Source organism: Euprymna scolopes, chromosome 39, assembly GCF_053919585.1.
Source record: "Euprymna scolopes isolate OS-2025 chromosome 39, ASM5391958v1, whole genome shotgun sequence".
Lineage (NCBI taxonomy): Eukaryota > Metazoa > Mollusca > Cephalopoda > Sepiida > Sepiolidae > Euprymna > Euprymna scolopes.
In genome coordinates this window covers 69628357-69655627 of record NC_136520.1, presented here as the reverse complement: position 1 = coordinate 69655627, position 27271 = coordinate 69628357, and the positions used below count along the sequence as shown (strand labels likewise).

Sequence of the window (27271 nt, the reverse complement as noted above, 5' to 3'; positions counted from 1 at the left end):
TTTTTTACATAACGACACACTATTGAGCTCTTTAAATTTTTGCGGCACACCTATGACAAAAGTTCCTGGATATGACCTTAAACTATATCCGATGGTGAGGCCCCACCTTGCAGGCTTTGGGAAGTGTAGAGCCACCCTTTAATTGCCATTGCTCCCAGGTCCACTCTGACTCGAAGTGGTAGTACCTGTTAGGGTCCCAACTATGGGTTAAATAGAAACCGACTTGAAAAAAAAAACAAATATATTCGATCAAAAAATTTTTCTTCGAAATCACTGGATTTGGCATTAAATAACCTGAAAAGGGTTGATATGCCATAAAACAAAAACAACCAACCAACGTATCACAAAAAGTGAATATTTTCTACTCATAAAGCCTTTTTGTAATTAAATATTAAATGATAAATACGACCATGTAAGGAAAATTTTTATTCACATGAATAAAACATATCCAGATTCAGTACCTGGTATAGAATAATAATGGCTTGCCAATGTTTATTGTTATCGAAAAATTCAAAATACAATTTAAACAAGCGATTTAATAACACATTTTATTTTTTATGTTTTGATATTTTAGCGTTAACATCATGTAATAATGTGTGAGTATTCATTAATACAAACAACTCCGGTTATAACGATATGAAAGCTACCTAAAACAACTTGTAACTTCCACGTCTAATATCTTTGTGGTACACCAGTAATCATTCCGTGACACACTGGTTGGGAACCACTGGATTTAGATAATTATAATTAAATAACCCGCGTGTTATTTCTTCTGCCCTTCACATCAACAATTTCTGCTGATCGAACTTACTTTTTCAAAATCCAACTCCAAAGTGAATGTCCTCTGAAAAATCAACCAGGAGCATCTCATCTGTATATCATATATATAACATTGCAGGCATATAAAGAAATAAGGCAACCATTTTTGTTTCTTTCTTCTTCATTCATTGTGTTCCACGACCGACCCATTGAATTATGCACACGTGTTTGTTAGGTAAATCATGCGTTTCCCTACAATTAACAAGTCAAATGAATTGGAATAAATGAAACATATAATAATTCTACTGAGTGAAAACACTTACTTTCGTCTTCATTCGAAGTAGCCATATTGTTCAGGGGGAAATAACTCTTGTATTATAATTCTGACATTCGATCTTATCTTTTTTAATATATAAAGTAAAGTTAGTTTCTTTCTGGATATTTTTCATTGATAGTTTCTTCTGACAAAATCGATATTTGATTCTGGTTCCTCAGTTCATTTGGTGGATCGTTGCAAGAATAATAAAATAGAATTTGGTTTAATTCTTTCAAGAGAATACTTTCACTAGGCCAGAATTATCATCAGATGGATGCCATCTTTAAAAAGCAATAAAAAGGGCGAATGTAATTTTGTATTTCTAAATACAGTGTTACTTCTCTTAGCTTAAGACAAAAAAAACAAACTATTTTTGAAATAAAAACAACATAATTTTTTTTTTTTTTTTTTTTTTTTAATGCAATCCAATTTCAGAAAATACTTTGACTGAGTTAGAAATTATTTTAATACGGACGCCATCTTTTTAACTAATGGGACGATTCCAATATTTTTTCTGATTCCGATACAGTTACTGATTCCGTACTAAATTCTCGATTCCAACGTTTACTGTTACGGTCTGTGTGTTCTTATCAATGTTCTTCCATATACGTGTGGGTGTGTGTGTTCTTACGTATAAACGTGTGTCCTTACATGCAGTTCACTGTTATATATGTGTGTGTGGGTGTGTGTTTGCTATTCTTCTAATGTCTTACAGTTTCTTCTTGCCTTGGGGAGTTTCCGAGACGTGTATGTGCAAACAATATAATACAACGTACCTGGTTTGCCTTGGCCAGCACATGACATCTTCTCGGTCGCTGGTCTTCCAATCTTGCTGGGGAGTGGTGCTGCAGACAGATTCATGAACGGACAACAAGATGGAATTGAAGTTTCAATCTTTTTTATTCAAGGCAAGCCTAATATCTCGGACCCCCTAGTCGTCGGGAGAGAGACCCAAATCTCCGGTCTGCTTTCCTCTGCTGCCTAAACCAAACTCTCCCTCACGTTTCCATGTGGTCGTCAACCGGAAGAGCCTACGACCACAATTCTGTATCACCCCTTAATTTCTGGTACATTCTAATCTAGGTCGTTCAAGGTGACTTGGGTTTGACGCCTGTCCAACCCAACCTTTTCTGACCTTGGCTAACTCGCTGATGGGAACCCAAATATATGTTTATATATCTTTCTATTTCTAAAACTACCTATATAGCAATTAAACTGGGATTCCCAATACTACACAATTATCAATTCCGATTCGATTCTTTATAAATATCTAAATATTTAATGATAAAGTGATGTTTTCCTGATCACTGTAAAAACACATGTTAAATGTGCAGATATTTTCTCAAACGTATAAAACACTTGTGGGAAGGATGATCCATAGATTTTAGTTTTACTAGTAGTTTAAAATCATTAAATGTTTATTATTTTATTATTACGGACAGCAGTGGGAGATTTTAATTTAAAAATGAATCAAATGAAAAAGAATAATTAAAGGAATCGTTTTTGGTATTGGAAGATATGCAAAAAAAAATTTCTGATTCCGATATCGATTCTGATACCCCAACAAAGTTCTGATTTTTCCAATTCCGATCTACCATCCCATTTTTAACAAACTTCAAAAAGAAGGAAGTAACTTTTGAATTTTTATTTTGGACAAAATTAGAATTTTGGAGAGAAAAAAATGTCATCATTTAGAAATAAAAAACAATCAGTTTGGATTAGTTGAACAATTATTCTTATATTGAACATTATTTTCACAACATTTCTTGAACTGCTTGCTTTAGGAATTTACTCCCTTTAACATGCATTAAATGTTATGTGAACAAAGATCTTGCTGCACAACTTTCCACTTAGAATGGCTACTATAAATCTAATCCCTAATCACTAGTAATAGGATGATTCCAATATTTTTCCCAATTCTGATACAAAATTCCCGATTCCGATTCTTTATGAGTCTCTAAATATTTAACTATACAGTTGTTATTTTTCCCCCGATTACCATAAAAACATACGTTAAATGTGCATATATTTTCTCAAACCTAAAAAACACACTTGTGTGAGGGAGTAATCTATAGATTTTGGTTTTACTGGTAATTTAAAATCAATAAATATTTATTATTTTGTTTTTACTACAAACAGTGGAAGATTTTGCTTTAAACCAAATCAGATAAAGCAGATAGTTAAAGGAATCGTTTTTGGCATCGGGAAATAGGTAGACATTTTTCTGATAACAATTCTGAAATCCCAAAACATTCCGATTTTACCGATTCTCGATTCCGATTAATTTTCCCATCACTACAAGTCGCAGTACTTTTTTACGTCGCAGCAGCAGTGTACTTTGTTTGGAATGAATGCAAGTTTTTTTTTTTTTTTTTTAAAACAACAAAACATTGAGGGTTTTTTGTATTGTTTGTTAACGGACCCTAACGTAACAATGTCGACAAACTAATAATTTTTGCTGATCACTCAACTCTTTTATCGATTTTCAGCATAAAAATGAATTAGAAGTGCAGCGACTTCAGGAAAAAGTGCAATCACTTGAGACAGACTTGAAGAACACGCAGTTACAAGAACGACAGCTTGTGTATGAAATGGAATACAACACATTGCGTTCATCTCAGCACATGGAGAGCCGCACCACGCATGCACATGTTCAGCATCAAGACGATGTAAGGAATATATAATATTTTTTTTTGTGATGGGACCCTTTCTACTTTTGACGGTACACTCGGACATATTTTCTGCCAATCAATATTAGTAAATGGGGTTTGTAGTACAATCCACAGAGGTACGAAAAAGTGGTAAAGAAAATAACAAATAAATGTTATTAAAGGCAAGATAAGTTACTTTTATATCTGGAAAATTTTTTTAGTGGTTTTATTTATTTTAAAACGTTTACACGGTTCTGAAAATCAAATAGTGTTTATCAATATATGTGAGCAAGACAAATGGCAGCAAGCTGGCATGATAAATACATGAAATTTGAGAACATGAGTTAAAACTAAAAAATCATACAAAATATTGTTAGAAACTCACCCGATATATGTTACCGTGACACATATTGGGTGGGTTTCTAACAGTATTTATTATAATTTTTTTTATTTTTAAGTCGTTTTCCAAACTTCACATATTCAGGGGTCAGTTTGACACCATTTTTCTTGTTCACACCTATCGCGCTACACTGTATCTTTTTTTTTTTTTTAAACCAATTAAATGTTTTTAAGTGAGTAAAAACACTAAAAACTATTTCAGATGGGTAGAAAAGTAACTTATCTTCCCTTTGGTAACATTTATTTGTTAGGTTTTTTTAATTTTTGACCACTTTTTTCGTACGTCTGTGGATTGTAATACAAACTCAGAAAATGTCTTGCTGATGTCGTAATGGTTAATATATCCGACTATGAATGAGATAAGCTGAGTACAACACTCATCATTAGTGCACGAATATCATTAAATCCACAGCTGTTGAATAGAGAAATATAAATGAAAAAGATGTAGCAGACAGAAATAGACTAATTAGGATTTTTTTTTATTAATTATTATTTTTTTTTTATTAATTATTAATTTTTTTTATTAATTATTATTTTTTTTTATTAATTAATTTTTTTTATTAATTATTAATTTCTTTTTATTAATTATTAATTTTTTTTATTAATTATTATTTTTTTTATTAATTTTTTTATTAATTATTAATTAATTGCATTTCAAACTAATTTTTTTCTGTCATTAATTAACTCAGCTTTAATATAGAATATTGATTTATTAAATCAATTGTTTGTAATATTGTGTTTCATCTTTAGATGACATTGAATCACAAAGGTAGATTATTTAAAACTTGATCAATATTTGGGCTAGTCAAATGAATGGTTTAAAACTGGATCAACATTCGTCAGTCAAGAAGGCAGGTAACCACTAGACCACCACTCTGCTTAGTCGTGTACGTATTAGACCACCACTTAAGTTAAATTAGAAGTGCTTTATCTTATTTTTATTTCTATATTTTTATTGCATACTAAGTGTTTCTTCATAATATTCTTTGCCATTGTGCTCAGACTCATCAAAAAAGAAACAAAAGAAAGGAATAAAAAGAAACGGTATAAAATAAGAGTGGGGGGGGGCAAACCACATAGAATGTGAGAGGGTAAAAGTGATAGACAAATGTATAGTTAAAGGTGGGTGCCTTACTGAGTAAATTGCAAATCACGCTAAATTAGAAGAATTAAAATGGTTAAAAAAAAAACATGTAGCCAGCACGAGTTTACCTGCCGAAGTACTCCTTTACTTAATTGTGAGGAGTTCTCTCTTCTTGATTGTCTCTTGTAACTGAATGTTTCTTCTTCACATTCCAGTCGGACTCATCCAAGAAGGAAAAGATGCTTTCCGCCTACAAGTGCGAACTTGAAAATCTCCGCCAGCACTTGGAGATGAATGGCATTAAAATTCAAGATTTGCTGAACAAATCCATAACGTGAGTTTCTTTCGATGGTTTTTATTTTAACACATCTTACATCATCGTTTCATTTTGTTTCGATAATTTGATTTAACTTGCTTGTTTAATTTGACTGGAATTAGTAGATGTGTTCATTCAATCTGAAGAGAGATCAATTTTTTTTTTTTTTTTTTTTTCTGAATATGATTTTCATAAAATGATGTGAATATAACAATTGTCTTCTTTTTATTTATTGATAAAAAAAATGATTTAAATATTCAATAAATTTTTTATTTCAGGTTTGTAAAAGCTAACCGCAACGCTCAGTCATCGGAGGCATTTGCGACACTACGCCCTCTAGTGATTACAGTTGGCGAACTTTTATCAGATCTCCGTCAGTTACAAACGTCTCTCACATTGGAAAAGGTAGGATTTCTAGATTGTCACCATCCATTCATAATCACAAATTGTTTCTTGTTTTATTTATATATACATATATATATATATATATATATCATGAATAAATGACAAAAGTCTATATTCCAATTTTCATGATGTTGACCATCTTACAATTTATTCCTTTAATCCAGTTGACATTTACACTTCTAAATGTCAAGTGAATTAAAGGAATAAATTGTAAGATGGTCAATATCATGAAATTTGAAATATAGACTTTTGTTATTTATTCATTATATGCTCTGTAATTACATTGAGCTTCCTAAATAAGGAATGGTATATATAAAAAGAAAATATAAGTGAATAAAAAATATTTCCACAAAAAAAAAAAAAAATATATATATATATATATATATATATATATATATGAGGATCTTTTCAAAAATAAAACCTCCTATTTTTACTCAAAAAGTTGAAGAGCTATGAAGATGAGAGTGATACCATCAAAACAAGCAACCTTTTGTAGCTCTAGAATTTATTTTTCTATATACTCACCACCATTCTCAATGTACTTTTGCCAGGAATGTAATGATGAACCTCTGCTTCTGACACAGGTTCATGACAGGGCTTGCTTTTTTAGTGTCTCATATCGTCAGTATTTGCAACAGAGAGATGAAACTTTCAGGTCATGAATGCATAAGTTCAGTCATCATAACAATGCAATTTGCAATTCCCTCTGATCCAGTTCGGTAGAAAAATAGCAGACATTACTTTTGGGACACCCCTCATAAATATCGGCATAATAAAAACAAAATGTAAACAAAAAGTGAAGTCTGTGTTTTGAATTTCATTATATCCATGCACACTGATAATTCTTAAAAAGACATAACAGCTCTTTATGGATGGCTAGCAGGGGGACGGGGGGAGTTGCCTGATCTTGCCCGTAAGTAAAATATGCTTAAATATATTTTAATTTATACAGGTTTCGTATTTACTATTACAGAGCCAATTCTCTATTGAATATTATATTGTACCTAATATATAGTACCGATTCTTAAAGTTAAAAAGAAAAAAATGAGTTGGGTGCCATCAGCTAAAATCAAAATCAAAACATTTAGTGCTCCAGCCATATTCCCTATTGTTTGAGCTATCAACAGATAGATAAGAAAAGTTTAAAATTAAACCACTTCAAGCTATGAATGAATTTGCGCATGTGCAAAGGTAATAGAAAATATGTCGGTAAGTTGAAATGAACATTTTGTATTTAAAATTACCGACATATTTCTGTACCCATTATCCATCCATCCAAACAAAGATTTTACTTGTTATAAACCATCTTTGGAGTATGATTGCGATTTTCTGTTTAATTTCAGCATTATGTGACTTTTAATTGAAGAGCTTATCAGTTAAATTTTTACACACACACACACATTTACTGTTTTATATATATATATATATATATATATATATATATATATATATATATACTCACACAGTAGAACCCCAGGATACGGTGGCCCTAGGATATAGTTTTTTCAGGTTACAATGTGGAATACAATGTTTTTCCAGCCTCTGGTCACAGTATTTGCCCTGCCTTACAGTGTTATTTATAATGATATTTGATTGTATACTGTACTGTATTTTGTTACTAATTTTTAATGCCGTATCCCGGAGTTCTACTATATATATATATATATATATATATATATATATATATATATATATATATATATATATATACAAACTGGGTTTCTTATCAAAATTTATTTCTTTTATTTATTGCTATTAATAGGAGAGTCCTGGTTATCCCCAACTCTCTGCAACAGTGAACCAACGGACCCTGCAGCACAACCGGAAACTGATTAGCGATATTTTCACGCTAAATGAAGAGACGCTCGCCCTCCGAGAACAGCTTTTAGAGATGCGGGAGAGGATCTGTGATTACAAAAACAGAGATGCTGTTCAACAGGTGAGAAGAAAATGGGTTGAAATTCCATTTTTGATTATAATCAGCTAACATCCTTCCTAATTTCTGGCATAGCGCTACCGGAAGCGGTGACAAGGCAAATCAGTTCCTTCGCTTTTTTCTCTCACACCTATATTTCTTTTTATTATGTCTTTCCGATCATTCTTTTCTATTTAACAATCATTGAAAAGTTTTTTCGGTCTTATTGTGATTAAAAATTATTTTTGTTGTTTTTAGAGTTATTGAAAACGTTTAAAATATTTAAAAACTATTTTGGGGATGTTATGTATTGGATACGTTTTTTATGATGTTTGAAAATTTGCTATTGAACCTATTTTCAAAACAAAAATACAGGAAAATCTGTTTAAAAAATCCTTATGATATATGTACCCGTCACGAAACAAAAATGTCACATTCCAAAAATAATGTCAATTGATCAGTTATTTTTTTTTATTTATTTAACTAAGAAAATTAAATTATATTATAAAGCGACACACTATCTTTTGATCTGCCATTTTTTTATAAATAACTTATTGAGATTCAAATCAGTTTTGTAATGGATACAGTTTACAATTAAAATCACTGAAAATAAAAAAAAAATGATTTTTTATATAAAAAAAAAAATACTTGAACAATTTATTAATTTTTGGAATATGATGTCTTTCATTCCATGATGGGTACACGTGTTACATGAAAAGGTGACAGACCTCAGTAATTAAATAGATAAGTTTGAAAATGACATTTTGGAAAAGGATAGAATCGAACCCAGTAAGCAAAGTTTGAAAGATAATAGATATTCAATTTAGGAATGCAGCGATTGTTCATTCTTTTAGAAATAACTGGATATTAAATATGTCAGTTAAAAGAATGGACAATACAAAGTTGAAAATAATGATTAACAAAATAGTTTAAAAATGATACAATTCAATTTAGGAATTTCTTTGTTTGCCAAAAGCGTGTTTTGACATACATATGTGGAATCCATGTGAATGGATCACATGGCGAGGCAAACCTTTGACGTCATAAAAAAGAGAATTCCCAATATATTGATTTGGTTGGCTGTTTTGTTTTACAGCATATCAACCCTTTTCAGGTTATTTAATGCCGAATCTGATGATTTTGAAGAACGATTTTTTAATATAGTGTATTTGTTTTTTAAGTCGTATTCTATTTAACCCACAGTTGGGACCCTAACAGGTACTACCACTCCGAGTCAGAGTTGACCTGGGAGCAATGGCAATTAAGGGGTGGCTCCACACTCCCCAAAGCCCACAAGCTGGGGCCTCACCATCGGATATAGTTCAAGGTCATATCCAGGACCCTAACAGGTACTACCACTCCGGGTCAGAGTGGACCTGGGAGCAATGGCAATTAAAGAGTGGCCCACACTCCCCAAAGCCCACAAGCTGGGGCCTCACTATTGGATATAGTTTAAGGTCATATCTAGGACCCTAACAGGTACTACCACTCCGGGTCAGAGTGGACCTGGGAGCAATGGCAATTAAAGAGTGGCCCACACTCCCCAAAGCCCACAAGCTGGGGCCTCACCATTGGATATAGTTTAAGGTCATATCCAGGACCCTAACAGGTACTACCACTCCGGGTCAGAGTGGATCTGGGAGCAATGGCAATTAAAGAGTGGCTCCACACTCTCTAAGGCTTGCAAGCTAGGGCCTCACCCTCGGATATAGTTTAAGGTCATATCCAGGACCCCAATATATTGAGACAGAGTTCGAAGTTAGAGAGACACACAGTCAGAGGGCGACTTAGTCAGAGTCGAGTCGGTCAGACTGGGAGCTGACGACCCTTGGAGGTAAAGTGGGGAAGATGAAACTATGTAATCGTAAGAGCTTGAGTTCCTGATTCATCGATCATCCGGATGAAGAATAAAGAAACATCATTTATATTTGTAAACTTGTCTTTGTTGTCGTCTTTGGAAACTGAAAGGTAATATGTTTTTGTCTATCATCTGTGAATGAACTTTCTATGAATCCCTCCAAGTAGTATGTGTCCCCACCACCATCATCAATGATGACTCTCCCCTCTATATACGTGTTAACAAAAACTGTTGCATCATATCTCTCAGCTCTGTATTAATAATAAGAAGAATTGTCATCGTCATTGTTGTCACTGTTTACGCTGTTATACAAACGACATCGTAGTCATCATCGCTGTGTAACAGTGTAACATAAATGTCTCGTCCTCCGAAATATACATCCCCGATATGCTCTATGATATGTGGTCTCAATTTTTACCCCGCTACACAACACACGTACATAAAAAATTTTCTGAAATTTAATTTGTTTTTTTTTTTGTTTTTTCAAAATATGTGTAATTCTAAACAAACACCAAAAAAAAAAAATCTTGTTTTATAAATATTTTAATTATTTCATTTTTTCAGACTCGAGCTGTTGATGAAGAAGGCATGTCCTTACTCGAAACATCTCTCGCCGTTGAACGCATGAAGTGGGAACAAGAGCGTACTTCCTACGAGCTCGCGCTAGAGAATGCAGAAAAGAAGATTGAAAAACTGCAAAGGAATTTGCGAATCGAACGAAGCGAAGGATTAGCAGCTGTGGCCACGAATCCTTGTGTGGCCGATAAAGAACTGGTAAACGTTTCTTCTTTTTTATCAACAATAGCAGTGCTTTATTTAGCTCTCTTTCTCTCTACACTACGGTTCCCGGGTTGGCCCATAAACACATGGACACGTACGCGGCGAAGTGGTTTGTTTACTCAATCCTGCTTCACAAGACTAATTAGTGTAACAAGAATGTTTCCAGTCCCTAAACGTAGTAACTAACCCTAAGTCCCTGTGGCTACACCTTTATCTAGTGATGAACCCTTCAAAATGTAACCAAACACTTGTCACTAGAACTACTGCTCTGCTGCTCAGAGTGCACAAAACACGCCTGACCTTAAGTCTGTGTAGCAATACCTGGCTGGCCTTTCTTCATCAGATGCTGTGGTTTGAGTTCTTGTAGGTGCTTTGTTGAATGGCTGATACATCGCTTCTCTCAGGGCAGTCTGAACTGGTTGTGATGTCAGTGCTGTAAATAACTGGGTTTTCAAATTAAACAGTTCAATAATAACTCTGAGATCATTTTCTTATAACCAAGAATAATTATTCATAAATATTTCAGGGTACACTTTGTGCTAAGGAAAGTTTAATCCTTCGGGTTCTTAGCGGTTTCAAGATGTAGGATCTTTTCAACAGGTTCGTTCTAGTGGAGGAAGAGCTTTTCAACTTAGCACTTTTGAGGAGCTTATCTAGCCCTGGGCAAAAGCCTAAAGCTGAGGTGTGTACTCGCCGGTGGCCAACAGGCAAAATTCTCATTTGTCAAACACATTGTTTTTTTTTTTTATGGAACTCTAATTGCAGCCACCATCTCTTTAAGCTTAGCATTTCCTCCTCTATCATTTGAAGATTGCCCTTTTTCTTCTATTGTCTTTCTCTTTTCTTTCTTTTTCTGAATCTCTGTTTTTTCTTTCTCTCTCTTAAACCCATTTTTCTCTTCAATTCTTTGTTTCCTTTTTCTTCCTTTCTCTCTCTCTCAAACTCTTTTTTTCTTTCCCTCTTTCCTCCTTCTTTTCAAAGAAACTTAATTATCAACTATTCAGGAGGTCTTTCCATCTTTCAAGTTAACTCTTATCACTTACATGGTTGTGTGTCACTTAATATAAAACACGTGGTCTACTGCCGATGTCCTGATGGAGTCAGTTAGACTCATTTCCAATATTGACTTGACTTTGCAGAGAAATAACTTTTTTGTATATCATATCAGCAATAAAAACATATTCATTTTCTTCTTAATTATTAATAATACTTTTTTATTGAAATTGCTCCAGACAAGGCATAAAGCCACTTGATGGAAGGAGCTAAAATGAGTGAAAGATGGTTATTGCAATGACTATTAACCTTAGTCTTGTGTAATAAGAGAACATTTTGGTTCAAGTGAAAAGGCCAATAATAATGATGATGATGTTGCTACTACTATTAATAGTAGCAACATCATCCTCATTATTATTACTATTATCATCGTCTTTAATGTATGTATTAATTAATTATATATATATTTTTTTTCATCTAAAATACAAAACTTTTTCAGGGGAAACCGGATTTTCCCTACATTAAAAACTGATGTGTGAATTGAGAATTTAGATGCTGATCTTTCCTGCCCTCGGTCAGTGAACAAGAAATCCTTCCATACCAAGACAATTTTTATGCATAGTTAAAGCACATTTTAAATACAGTTTTATTTACAAAACTTTTCTCTTTCGCATTGTTCTATCAATATCTTTCCTGCCCTTTAAGATAAATCCTTCCACGCTGTTTAGTTTTTGTTTGAATCCAGAATGCCCCATATACCTGTTTCAAACTGTGTGGTACCATCTCTGCACAACATCCATTTATTTAAATGCATTTTTATTTTGTAAATACGCTTTGTTTCCTACATTAAAAACTTGTATTTAACTTTGTTCTTGTGGGGAGTCAAGCAAATAGCAAAAGTTTTTTTTTTTTTTTTTTTTTTTTTTAAATAAAGTATAAAAAATTATAGAAAGATTTGTAAATAAAATTATGTACTTTTAAAAATTTTGCCTTGTTCATACTTATTGCTTATGTATAAAAATTGCCCCAGTTTAAAAGGATTTCTCATTGTCTGGCTGAGGACAGAAAAGGTGCGGTGTAATAAGAGAACATTTTGCTTCAAGTGAAAAGGCCAAAGATTACATATTATATCATTCAAACACATGATTAAGTGGCAGTTTTAGTCATTTAGAACTGCTTTAAAGTTTCACCGCTCACTCATTTTTCAACCAAATTTTAAACAATTATCACAATTTATAAATCACCTTCTCAGCTATATTGTGAAAACTTGTTTTTTCAATTTTTGTTTGATAAAATAAAAGTTATGATGAATTTTCTGGTGTTCAAAATCGTAAAATATATAAGGAGGTGAGCAACGCTTTTTATGACTGGCTTCGATAGCAACCACATCGCTTCAGCAACTACTGTTGCCACTAATTCACTGCTGTCGCGGAAAGAGAAGTAGCAAGTGAAACATAGAGAATGAAAGCATGAAAGGGAGAAAATTGGGGGGATTTTATTGAAAGCAGACGAGTGCCGTGCATTGTTATTACATATATGTTTATGGGGGCAAAAAATAAGACTGAAATTAAACAAAGAACAAGTGAATTTATTGGAATCCTGGAAAAAATCATGTATTACAATAGAAAAATGCGAGCATAAAAAGTAATATGGTTAAGCTTAAACATGGAAAAGTAAAGGACTAGTTGTTAAAACTGGAAAAGAAAAGGACCAGATATTCTAGTAAAAAATATAATAAATTTATAACTTAAAAATTTATAACATTAAAAAAAAATTTTTAATTCAATTTATAACGTTATATTATCAATTCTTAATGCTGCAATATTTTAAGTTAGAAATTCATTATATTTTTACTAGAATATCTTGTCCTTTTCTTTTCCAGTTTTAACAACTAGTCCTTTACTTTTCCATGTGTAAGCTTAATTATATTACTTTTCATGCTCGCATTTTTCTATTGTAATATATATCATCGTTCTGCAATGGCTATTACAAATTATTATTAGTAGTAATTAGTTCATTACCCAGATACTGTAGAGCTTAATAAGCCTTTTTTTACTGTTTACGATTAAAAAAAATTTTTTTTTTTTAATTTTCAGATTCAGAGCCTCTACCAAAAGTACATACGTGCTGAGACTTTTCGGAAAGCCTTAATTTACCAAAAGAATTACCTTCTAGTGCTTCTAGGAGGGTTTCAGGACAGTGAACGTACGGTGTTGGCTGTTCTCACTCAGATGGGAGCTACCGACAATTCAACCCTGCAAGAAATGGAGCCACGTCAGCCTGGTAGACTTGGTTGCCGACGGCCACTAACCATGTTCCGCAGCGTTGCTAGAGCAGCAATTGCTATTTGCCGGTAAGTCCAAGAGTTATGACATCTGAAATTAATGAGGAGGAGGGAGGAAGGGTATCTACGTGCCCATGTTAAGAAGAACTGATTCTTTTGATTTGGTGGTTGCTTTGGATTTTTCGAGGTGCATGTTCAGAATAAGAACGAAAATTGAAAGCTGCAAATTTTAATTTGATTGCATTTTTAAAAATCACTAACTGTGACAATCAGTAGGGTGTAGTCCAATTCCTGCTGAAGCTGTTCATTTGAACTTGAAATCATAAAAATTGGTCAGTCATCTCATAAGATGTCTAGCAATAATATACTGAATTTTCAAGCATCTATGACAATTTTAAATACCTGTACAAAAAAAAGTCTGGAAACTTATTGAAGACACCTCATATATTTCTGCATTATTACATAAAACATGTATTTTCATGATTTCACGATCCATTGATCTACCATTACTTTTTGAAGAAATGTAACAAGACAGACCACAGCTATCTTCCCTGTTATTATAAAAAAAACTTGTCTGTTTATTATTTAAGCATAATTTGCAATTTGTTTTTTTTAAACTATTTTTTATTAATAATTAATTTTCTACTTTATCATTTTCATAAATTTTGGGTATTTAACTAATTTCGACATGACAATTAAGTAGATAACATAGTTTTAAATTGAAATCCAATTTTTCAATTTTCATTCTTATTCTGAACAAGCACCTTATCCAGATTACTGTTCTCATCACGCAACATTTCAGCCAATGTAGCCTTCAACGTTTTTCAGATGCATCTTGTCAAACTTGGGAATCTGTATGGAATTTTCAATTAAACCCGTTATTTAATCCACAGAAGTCGATTGTTCTTGTTTTGTCAGCCATGATCATGTACAATTAATTCTTTATTCTATGCATTCTTAGTATGGTCCCATAGCGCAATGGATAAAAATACTAAGTAATAATCAGTTTTAAGTAACCATCTTTTGGAGGTTAATGGTTTGATCTTAAGTACAGAAGTGATAATAAGAATTAGTTAAAACTTCTTCATGACTGATGGAACAAGAACAATCTAGCCTTGTGGATGAAAGACTTCAAGATATAAGACTTCAACTTTTTTTTTTTTTTTGTTAATCCAGAAAAGGCGATTTTTTTTTCTTCTTCAAACAAAGTGATTTCTACTAAATTGTTACGTCCTATGTTTTTGTCCTTTTATTTCTCAGTCTTGGATTTGTTTTGCTTGCCACATACTTCAAAACGAACGATTCCCAATATCGGTAAGAAAGGTAGAAGTGTTTTATCAAAGAATGGCTCTTCTCTATCCCCCCCCCCTCCACCTCACAGACTTGGAATCTTTCTTTTGCTAACGGCTATGTTTTTGTTTATTTCTTCAAAATAATTTTTTTTTTTTCACAAACATCTATTTTAACGAATTTAAAAACTGTAACTGAGCTTGGGACGTGCATATGACAGCAACAATTGTCGATGTATGCAAATGACTTGAGTTGTGTGCGTCAAGCAAGGAAGAAGGAAAGAAAAAGATTATAAAAAAAGGACAGAAGTAGAAGTGTAACACGCATGGGCTGAGAGCGTCAAGGAAAGACATGTCCTAAACATGGCCAGACAAAGACAGAGTACCACATGTTTGACACGGTATGGTCTTGTTAAGCATATTGGAGTACAAGAAGACTTTTGAACAGGAGACAAGACGGACTATTATCCTCATCTTTTTTAGTTGATGTTTTCACAGTGTTTCGGCCAACTATTCCTCTGGCCTTTGTCAGGTGTTAACCGCGACGGGATAGGAACTCTGAATCTCCTAACTAGATCCTCAGCAATTACTGCCTTCCATAGTTATCATCTCACCACGTTTTGGCCAAATAAGCCTCTGGCCAGCTTTGGGTAGGATTGAAACCGTGGCCCGTGGCGCAGTGGATAGAGACATTGAATTTCTATGGTTCCAGGTGAGAATTGTCTGAAGATACCAGTTTCAATCCTACCCAAAGCCGGCCAGAGGCTTACTTGGCCAAAACGTGGTGAGAAAACAACAACTATGGAAAGCAGTAATTGATGAGAATGCAGTTAGGAGATTCGGAGTTCCTATCCCGTCGCGGTTAACACCTGACGAACGCCAGAGGAATAGTTGTCCGAAACATTGTGAAAACATCAACTAAGAAAGATGAGGATAAGAATCCACAATAAATAAAAAATTAATAAATAATGCTCATCTCAATAATGAATTCCAATTAAATAATATATAAGAGACAAGGCGTTATTTTGGAAAGCACTTGTAAACAAATGTCTGCTGTTTCAACTGAAAAAAAAGTGAGGCGAATTCTTAACTTGTGTTTGTTTCCTTGCAACTGCCTGCATACAACGTGTGGGTCCCAAGTGTTGACACGTGATAACATTATTACAAAGCAAGAAAAAAGTTAAGACGTATCAATTAATATATTCAGTTTAAAAAAAGGTTTTGTAGATTAACAATCTTCGGTATACCTCCCGCCCCTCTTTGAACAAAATAATTAGATTCTACTTTATTTAGGCGATTACATGGGAACACTCTGGAAAAACTTGTCAGGGAAAAAAAAGACTACAATTATTTTAGAATGTATTGTGGGTTGAAATGGAAAAGCTGAAGACGTAGACAATGGGGTTGAAAGGGTGAATTTTGGGGTTGAAAGGGTGTGAATTTTAAACTGATTTATAGATGAAAAAGTTCCCGATGATTGTTGAGATGAGTTTTTGGATCTAAAAAGTGATTCGGGAATAAGAGATATGTTTAATGAGAAATCAATGACAGAATTTGGGCCTCTGATATGTGATTACTACTCAAAAGTGACAGAAATAACTATCTGTGCTTCCATTTGTTCCAACATATCTTTGTGAATCAGGTTTTTCAACTCTGTTGCAAATTAACATGAAGCAGTGCCGTAGCTTAGAAAATGACGTGTATTGTGCTCTTTCACATGTATCCATGTATCGACTAGGTCCTGGATATGACCTTAAACTATATCCAATGGTGAGGCCCCAGCTTGTGGGCATTGGGGAGTATGGAGCGATTCCTTAATTGCCATTACTCCTGAGTCCACTTTGCCAGGATTGTGGAGGATCAGCTTCACATCGGAATTTAATGTGAAATGATCCCCTACTTCAAGGCAATTTTAGTGTTTTTGAGTAGTTAACTATTTTTTTATATATAGGAGATAAATTCTGTATTCAAAGTTAAGGTTTGTGGCAGAATTAAAGAAGAATTTTTAAAGATGGAGCACTCGAACTTAGGGTTAGTCGTAAAATCCATGTTAAGTGGTGCTTGCCATTCAAGATTAATGATAGAAAAGATTTCAAAGGAAATTTAATTCCACATATGCACTATCAAGGTTGTGATTTTATAGGTATTATCGGTTTTAGCTTTCATTTTTTTTGATGCGTAAAAATAGCAATTTATGTTGAATTAATCATATATTAATAACCACATTAATTAAATAAACAAAATTAAACCAAAATACTAAAATAAAGGGTTGATATACCATGAAAATACTCTGCTTTATTATTAAACAGATTTAATCGATATAATGTTTTCTTCCAGCATGAAGTTTTTGGTTCGGAATTTCCAGCAGTTGCGTGCTATCCCATTACCTGCGTCCTTTGTTCCTAGACCACCGGCACTAAACCAACAACCATCAGGTTAGTAAATATGATTTTGTTTATTTTTGTTTTTATTTGAATTGCTCAGATTATTGTTCTCATCTTGAGTGTTATTTGTGCAACGTTTCCATCAGATTGGCCTTGTTGGTTGTTGTTTAGAAAAGAAATGAGAAAAATTACTAACTGTAGATATTTTCATATTCTTTGAGTTAGTCTCTATTTTATGGTTATTGTTTCATATCTGTGAAAAAGTTGGTTTACAAAGGGGAGGCAACTCTAATAAAGATCGATAGGGGATTATCTCCCTTCCATTGCTGAAATTTTGGGGGTGTACTGTGTTTTTTTCTACAAATAAGATGAGAACAATAGTCTGATCAATACAAATAATATAAACAATCAGCCCTCATCTCAAAAATTCACAACTTGTTTATTTTTGTTTTTAATTTGAATTCATGTATTGACATCGTAAAAACTATCGCCTTTTTTTGGATCAATTACTCACGTTTTTTTTTACATACAAACTTCCCTGCAACCGCTCTCTCACAGAAGAGACGTTGCGAGCCTGTCTTTGTTTTATCGTTATTTCCATGGCAAGTACTCGTCCGAGCTCCAATCTCTGGTCCCCCCCTCGCCAATCCTTCATGATAAACACCCGTCTAGCTAAAACCACTGTCGGTAATTTCCCCCACTCTTTATCTGTGCCTAAATCAAAACGTAGATTCCATGAACATAGCTTTTTTCTTAGAAGTGCACGCCTGTGGAATTCTCTTCCGTTTGCCTGTTTCCCACCTGACTACAACTTGGACGTCTTCAAGTCCAACATAAACAAATTCCTGATTAATCGCCCCCTTAAGTAAGATGCTTTATCAAATCTCCAATACCAACTATTACTACGATATTATCCCATCAATTATTGTACACAAAATAACCCTTATCCCCGAGTGGCTTACAGGCCTTGATAAGTGGTGATCCCCATGTAAAAAAAAAAACCCAAAAAAAACACAGTCAAACTCCAAAAACATTTTGTCATTTGTTTATTTTTGTTTGCAATACTTTCTGCACGAACTCAGTGATTTACATAAAATTCATTTTTACCTAAATGCTTGTTGGGAAATAATTTTCACTTCACCAGGCGCAGAATAATATATATATTTTTTTAATTTAATTATCCATGGACACATGTTTCGTGATTTGCGACTCATCAGCATTTTAATGGTATATATATATATAAGGGTCCACATTAGCGTGCATCAATAAAAAAATGCATGTACCCTGTTTTAATGAAAAGGTGTTATTTTTACAAACTTTAAATTAAAATAAATCACAAAAAATATTTTTATCGCACAAATATGTGGTTTATTTCAAAAATTAATTTTTGACATTTTGAATTTAATTACAATTTCAAGCCTATATGTATATGGCATAAACTAGAGGTCCAATTTTCACAAAATCTTTGCATCAAATGTCTTCCAAGTGGTCTATTATGACTGGTTTATCAGCATAGACATTGGACTTTACATATCCACAAGGAAAATAATCTAATGGGGTTAAATTGCATGAACAAGGTGGCCAGTTGACAGGTTAATTTCTTAAAATCATTCATTCATTGAATGTAAATTTTGTTCATCAAATGAAAATAAAATAAATTTGCACAATTTGCAAGCGCTGTTTAGGTGTCGGTCTCTTCATGATGAATTGCCAAACTAAGCTGAGCTCAAAATAACCGATAGTTGCCAAATCTGCAATTAAAGAAAATAGAATTGTCAATTTAAAGTTTGCTGCCTCTAAAAAGAAAAAAAAGAAACACCTTTTAAAAATGTTAATAATACGTTAAGCTGTGTTTGATCCATGAAACCTGAGGTTTGGCAAATCCAATCATTCGATAAATGTATAATGCGATATGTCTGTCTGTCTCCATATTTTAAAACTCTATGTCTTCTGAAACTAAAAGTCACAGAGCAGCACTAGGGGTCTCAAATGATTGGATTTTTTATGGACTGTTCGTCTATGGGTATTTAGCCGGTTAAAATCGTTTTTAAGGGGTCAAAAATGGGTCAAAATTGAAAAAAAAACGTTATATACATTTTGTATATTCATCTTAGTTTATTTTTAATTTTTAATCGGTTCACATACGTGTCACGTTGGTACAATAGTAACGTCACCAGTTTTGAACTCTACAGTTTTGTTTTTGGTTTCGATTCTAGCTGATGGCACCCGAATACTTTTTTTTTTAAATTTTGAAATCACGATTCTATAAAAATATATATGAAATCTGTACAAATTAAAATATCATATTTAAGCATATTTTATGACCAGGCAAAATCTCCCACCCCTCGTCCCCAGTATTAAACATACACACACACACACACACAATGAAAAAAATCTGATCTTAAAAATAACTTTTCTCTCTTATAGATAAAAAAAACTGGATACTTTTTACAGGGGTCCTGGATATGACCTTAAACTATATCCAGTGGTGAGGCCCCAGCTTGTGGGCTTTGGGGAGTATGGAGCCACTCTTTAATTGCCATTGCTCCCAGGTCCACTCTGACCCAGAGTTGTAGTACCTGTTAGGGTCCCAACTATGGGTTAAATAGAAACCGACTTGAAAACAACAAATATATTCTATTAAAAAATTTTCCTTCAAAATCTTTGGATTCGGCATTAAATAATCTGAAAACGGTTGATATGCCGTAAAACAAAAACAACCAACCAACTTTTTACAGGGGAATATTTTACATTACACTGGCAAAGGAGATAATAAAATCTTAGAAAATCAATTCTTCCTTAAAAAAAAAAAAAAAGATTTATTATAATCTGGAGAAATATCTTAGTGGTAGAGCATTCGACTACAGACCAAATGATCCCCTGTTCAAGCCTGAGAGTACCTCACCATTATATTTTTTTTCTTATTAATGAATTCAATTCACGATAAAATAAGAGGTACAAAATCACCGTAAATAATTTGTTCATTTCCATATTTTAAAACTAAACATTAATCAGAAGTGACTTTTCCAGGGTATTCATTGTCAAGCCCAAATATCAGCTGACATGATATTGTAAACAAACACAGACAGAATTTGATGAATTACATTATCATTATTATTTTTTTATTTATTTTTTTTGGTGAATTAGATCATTGGGCAAATTATTTCTTGTAATATATAATAATCAATAGAGGATTGATTCTATAATAATACATACACAATCTGCATAAATTAAAATATAATGTTTAAGCGTATTGTATGAGCAGGCAATGCCAGGTGTCCAGCTGGTATATATATTATATGTCGATTTTTTTCTTTTTTTTTTTTTTTTTAATGATAATACAGTTAATAGCGTCTTCAACCTTGAAATATTTTTTGGACGTAAACAAATATTATTTATTTGTTATTTTACTTATAAAACAGTAATCTACGAACATGCGTGTTTCAAGGTCCTACCTTTCGTCAACGTCGCTTGACTGTTTCTAGGATCTGAACCTCAGACCATATGTATTATGGTCTAGTGCATTAACCATTATATATGATGTCTCACTCAACCCGAAAAGCTGGACTTTTGTAGTAAATTCTTTCACCATGTTGTCTTATACAGATCTTTCTCTTTTGACAGAAATGCTATAATTGTGGATTTTCCGTTTTCTATCATTTTAGGCTACACAGCCTCTGAATCCAGTTCCTCTTCATCCACGACCAGATCTCCTCCACACTTCCACTTATCACCCACCGAGAGGCTGCTTCCGAACTCTGGACTCCCTCCTCCTGTAAGAAACCCATTGCCTACAAACCAACCTACCACACGGAGTCCACACGCTTTCAATGCCACGCAACTGGAAAATGGTGGCAGCTTTGCAACACCAAACACAAATTCTGCTGAGGTGCATCCAAAACGGTCACGGTTCATGACGCCCCCTACCAAAGAATTTAGTCACTCGCAGAGTTCGATGCAGAGGCTTCCATCTGTACAACTGTCTTATGATCATCCAAATATTAATCAGGGTCAAAGGTCAGTGTAGCATTAATTTCTTATGCATAAACATCATTGTATGTTTTATAAATTTACGTGAGATCAAGGTTTAAACCTGCACCTGTGTGTTCACTGCACAGACGGATCATCCACTTGTTGTCTCTGTCTGAAGTTCAGTGGTTGATTTCAACACTGACCATTGCGTTAATCATGTGGTCTTGGTCAGTATTGAAAAAGATATTTTGTTATAGTCAGCTAAGTCACTACCTAATTTCCGACATAGCTTCGTCACTTTAATTGTTCTTCAGTATTTCTATATTGATTTCAATAATTTTATTTTGGTACTTTCATAAACATATATTTATTATATAAATTCAAATAAAAAATAATAATTTTATAAATTAAAAAAAAAAACTTTTATTTTTATAATTTTATAAACATATATTTATTGTATAAATTCAAATAAAAAATAATAATTTTTTAAATTAAAAAAAAAAAACTTTTATTTTTATAATTTTATAAACATATATTTATTATATAAATTCAAATAAAAAATTATAATTTTTTAAATTAAAAAAAAAACAAACTTATTTTTATAATTTCATAAACATATATTTATTATATAAATTCAAATAAAAAATAATAAAAAAAACTTTTTTTATTATTTTTTTAAACATATATTTATTATATAAATTCAAATAAAAAATAATAATATTTTAAATTAAAAAAACAACTTTTATTTTTATAATTTCATAAACATTTATAAAATTTCAAATAAAATAAAAACATTTTTTTTTTAATTTTGTTATTAAAAGTGCAAACAAAGACTAATTGTGTTATTTTTATTTGTAAAATTTTGTTAACTTTTCTTGTATACTTTTCGATAATGTCCTTTTCTTATATTTTATTTGAATTTGAATAAATCAATTCACAATAGAAATACTGAAGAACAATAAAAGTGAAGGAACTGATTTGCCTTGTCATCACTTCCTGTAGTGCTATGCTGGAAGTTAGAAAGTACGTTAGCTCAGAGTTTCCGAAACTTCAAAACACGATGGAGCCCCAGAGAAAGGCAAAGGTATTTCATGCCACACTAAATAAATATGAAAAACATTTATTTCAAATTTTAACACTAACTATTTGATGCCTCTGTTCACATGAAAGAGACAAAGGATACCCTCTGTGGGGGCACTGTGCATGTAATTGTGAGGCAAGCGTTGCACAATCACCAAACACACCTCTCCTGAATCGGCACTCTTTGAGTCCAGTGGCAAGGATGAGTCCAGGGCGACTGAAAACAATGCTGAGATAAGCGGAGAGCATATACACTCATATAACTTAATTCAATTAAATTCTTGAAAAAAAAATTTATGTTTCTCTTTGTAGAGCTGCCAATGATTCTTCCGCTTGCTCGTCCGAAAGTGCCTTGATTGCAAACGTGTGTCCAAGCAATGGCGACATTCCAAATCCCGACAATTTAGATGAACCAAATCCTGAGGATTCGACATCAGTGGACAATTTGCTACATTCGATCGAAATAACACATAATCGCGTGGCGCAGTTACTCCAACGTGTCGAAGGTAAATTCCAAAATTCAATGATATAAATTTCTTACAAGTACATACGTCCATCCTCTTGTCAATCCTGTTTTTATTCTGCTCAAAAAATAATATCTGTCTTCGGTATGATCGAATTTGGAATTTTGGGAAGTGTTCGATCAGGGATGTGTGTTCTCCATATTTTAGCGGACTTTTTTTTTAGGGGGGGGGGTAATTTTGTTTTTGTTTTTTTTTTATCCAGAAAAATGAATTTCCATTTGAATTGCTATAGGTTTTTATGGTTGTGAGTTCTCAACATTTTGTTTAAATTGACTTTTTTTTTTTTTATTTAAATAAAAACAAGCTGAGTCAAGAAAGGTGAATGCTGTGAAGAGAATTTCAAGAGTGACTAAGATATAGAAGAGGATTGCTACGTCAAGGAAGGTGAATGCTGTGACGGTGAAACATACCTTGTGCGATGCAGGTTATGCAAAGACACTGTTTCTTTAGAAGATCGAAAAACAGGGGTTGCTTAACTTAAAACAGGGAAGCTAACTGTGTTTAAGTTGCTTTGTGCAGAATTCAATGACGCTATTTTTCGAGTCAGCGATTTTGCTTTTCATCGATATACTGCATGCTTTTTTCCGAAAATCAGCTCTAGCACATCTACTGGACCATTTGTTGTAGTTTTTGGAATTTATACTAATTTCAACATGACAGTTAAGTATGTAATAATGTTTTTCCCTGAAATGCCTGTGTTTGAAAATACAAGATTATATCGTACGATACACTATAATGAAGTTGCAAGGAAAGTTCTTATTCACTTAAGTTATTTCTTATTCATTTATGCTGATGAAACTTTTATCCTGTTATTGCTTCAATATCAAACACAAAAAATTGAAGAAAGTTATTTTACTGTACCTTTATTTGAACTCCTGATCTGAAATGGAACATGTACATCAAATCTGTTGCCAAGGTCGCTGGAAAAATGGTATCTCACTCCTGAGGCAATTCTGTATCTATATAAAAACCAAGTACGTCCAAGGATGGAGTACTGTTGCCACTTCTGGGCAGGAGCTGCTTATTCTGCCTTAACAGAGTTCAAAATAGATTTCGTAGCTTAGTGGGGAATTCTTTTTTCTCTTCCCTGCAACCTCTTTCCCACAGAAGAGACATTGCGAATTGCGAGCCTGTCTTTGTTTTATCGTTATTTCCATGACAAGTGCTCGACTGAACTCCAATTTCTGGTCTCCCCTCGCCAATCTTTCATGAAAAACGCTCGTCTAGCTAAAACCACTGTCAATAATCTTCCACACTCTTTATCTGTGCCTAAATCAAAGCATAGATTCCATGAACAAAGCTTCTTACTTAGAACTGCATGCCTGTGGAACTCTCTTCCATTTACCTGCTTCCCAGCTGACTACAACTTGGTTGTCTTCAAGTCCAACATAAACAAATCCTTGATGAACCGCCCCCCCCTTTTAAGTAATCCAATTTACCAAATATCCATTACTAACGATTGCTACAATATTATCCCTTTGACTACTGTACACTGTATAACCCTTATCCTCGAGTGGCCTCTGGGCCTTGATAAGTGGTGACTCCTATGTAAAAAAAACAAAACAAAAGAAAACACTGTTTCTTATACTAAATGTGTTTTTTTTATCACATTTCCAAATTGTTTTTTTTTTTTTTTTTTTTTTTTTACACTGCCCTCTCTCCACACAAATATCGTGGCTCCCCAGGTTGGGAAATTCAGCTATTTTCTCATTGGCGACTCACATCTGTTTGTATAAAGATTGAAAATAAAATGAAATACAAAAATCTGCAAACAGTTGCAGCAACCATTTCTGATTTGTTTTCTTTTTATCTTTTGCAGCACCTGAAAATGAGCGACGCAGACCTCGGCGGAAATATGCTGGCTTTCACAAGAATCTAGATCTATGATGATTGTATTTGACCACAAATCCCGGCTAATCTTTTCTCATTACATAAGACACAACGTCAGATCATTAATCCATAATGTATGTTTACATTCTAGATACAAAATGAACGAACTGATACGATTACTGAATCAGTGAATTTTGTTCTGTTGATGATGTAAGTCCCTGGCATTATTTTGACCTCGTGCTAACCGCTAGCCTCTGTAGTTTAAGCACATTTTTATATACATACATACATTATATATGAGATAAAATTGAAATGGGATATTTAAAAAACTGGAGAATCCGTCTCAGCGTTTCGCCTGTTAAAAGAGCTCTATCAAGGTTGAAGTTGAAAATGTAGTAAACTTTACTCTTGATAAAAAGCTGTTGAGCTAAATGCCAAGAAGGATTTTTCAATTTTAGATTTTTCCTTTTGCATTTATTTTATCCTTCAAACCATTTAAACAAATAAACGCTAACATTTTTTTTTTTTTTTTTGTGTGTATCAGCTATGGTTGAAATAGTAGGGTAAACAAGACCCTAAAGCCTTGGCAGAGCAACTAGTCTAGAAAAAGGAAACACTTTCAAATATATAAATGTGTCATTTATATATATATATATATATATATATATATGCACACACACACACACACAACACATATACAGACAGTGGGCTCAGTGTGCTGGGTTTGAATTATGTCAGAGATTCTTGGGAAAAAGTATGAATCCATACATCCCCCGCCCCTTCCACTTATGGATTAAAGAGTAGGATAGTTGTGCAACTCACCTAGGAGAATAAAACTGAAATAATAGCCACCTTCTGCTTATCTTAACGTTGATTCCAAATTTCTGAACTCAATCAACATTCAGCAGAAGACGTATGACTGAAAATTGTGCAATCCTTGGTTCGACTATGGATTCTCCACGTCACCCTTACAGGGGGAATCCATTGTTTCTCAAAACAAAACAACAAAAACAAAAAGAAGCATCACTCTCTAGATATATATATATATAAATAACAATTTTTAAAACGTAAAAAAAGGTCTATCATAATAATTTACTGCAGATTCATGGTGGATCCAAATACCCTAGAAGCATATTATGACTTGAATGCAAGTTCAAATTCAATGCAATTGCATTCAATTATATAAGTATATATAAATGCTTCTGGCGGTCGGGTCTCACCATGAAATCGCCCTTGTAACAATTTATCATTGTAATAAAGTTCAATTCGAAATTTGTTTTTGCAAGATCTGCCATTTTGAATCGGCTTTGTTCCGATTCTGAGGAGTTAATTTTTTTTGTGATTACTGTTTCGCTGTATCACAGCACATCAGTATGTCTAGCCATCCCAAGCCAGGATTTGAACCTATAACTATTTAGTTGATCGTCAGCAACTATATTATCTGAGCTACCTATGGGACCTGCACTTGAAAATGAAATCTTCAAATTTCTTTTCAGAAACATTCGACCGTTACTTTTAAACGTGCTCCATTTGTTTGTTTACAAAGAGCTTCGCATTACGCTAAGTAAGCAGCAGACGAAATCATTTAACAAAAGTGCTCTATCCAAGAGGCGAGGAAGCTTTTATTTATTTATTTATTTATATATATATATTACAGGGTGAGTCACGAGAAATGGATGTTTTTAGTGAAAACAAACTTCTGCGAATATTTCAACACTATGTTTAAAGACTACCTTCCTCACTCCCTATCCCTTACCTAAGGAGCATTCTAAAACTATCCGTTTTCCGGGACTCATCCTATATATATATATATATATATATATATATATATATATATATATATATATATATATATATATGAAAGCAGATGGTTATGCAGTTCCATTCTCTTTTGTCCGCAAACATTGCCTTCCATTTCCTCATTTTGGTTTAAAAGCAGAAAGCCGTCATCATTAATTGTTACATATTCTCCATTCTTGTCAAACCATTCGATTCCCACTGACTGCTGGGGGTCAGCTTTAAAAAGTCCCAGTACATTTACCCAATTGACCATTGGTTAGTTTTAACTTAAAAGAAAATACTTATTCGCCCTCTGCACTGCCTAGTCCACTTCTAAAAATATACACACACATGTATGTGTGTGTGTGTGTGTGTGTGTATGTATATAGACACATTTCATTGAAAGTGACAGCTAATGTCGTCATTTACACACAATATATATGTATATGTTATTGTGTGTGTATATATGTATATAGATATATCTATCTGTATATATGTAGATTTCAAAAAGCCATTTTTCTTTTCTGTAAACTGTATACTCAGGAGATAGCATAAAACTGTATTGTTATTGGTATGAAGATGACATTTGTATGATAGATTCGGAAAGCGGGGGGGGGGGGGACATATCATGGGGAGTTGGGGGGAGGGGAGGA

General features: G+C 33.2%; 1 protein-coding gene across 1 annotated transcript in view; it reads left to right on the top strand.

Moving 5' to 3' along the window:
- The window catches only part of LOC145263843 (uncharacterized), a 649003-nt gene extending 623494 nt beyond the window's left edge, over positions 1-25509 (top strand). Inside the window, exons 62-71 of the mRNA XM_080120917.1 lie at positions 3565-3744; positions 5425-5543; positions 5804-5930; positions 7693-7869; positions 10268-10477; positions 13573-13829; positions 17387-17484; positions 21099-21450; positions 22798-22991; positions 24829-25509. Of these exons, the coding sequence (XP_079977043.1) occupies positions 3565-3744; positions 5425-5543; positions 5804-5930; positions 7693-7869; positions 10268-10477; positions 13573-13829; positions 17387-17484; positions 21099-21450; positions 22798-22991; positions 24829-24896 (1782 nt within the window). The 3' untranslated portion in view covers positions 24897-25509. The remainder of the gene's footprint in view (positions 1-3564; positions 3745-5424; positions 5544-5803; positions 5931-7692; positions 7870-10267; positions 10478-13572; positions 13830-17386; positions 17485-21098; positions 21451-22797; positions 22992-24828) is intronic.
- Positions 25510-27271: the final 1762 nt, after the last annotated feature.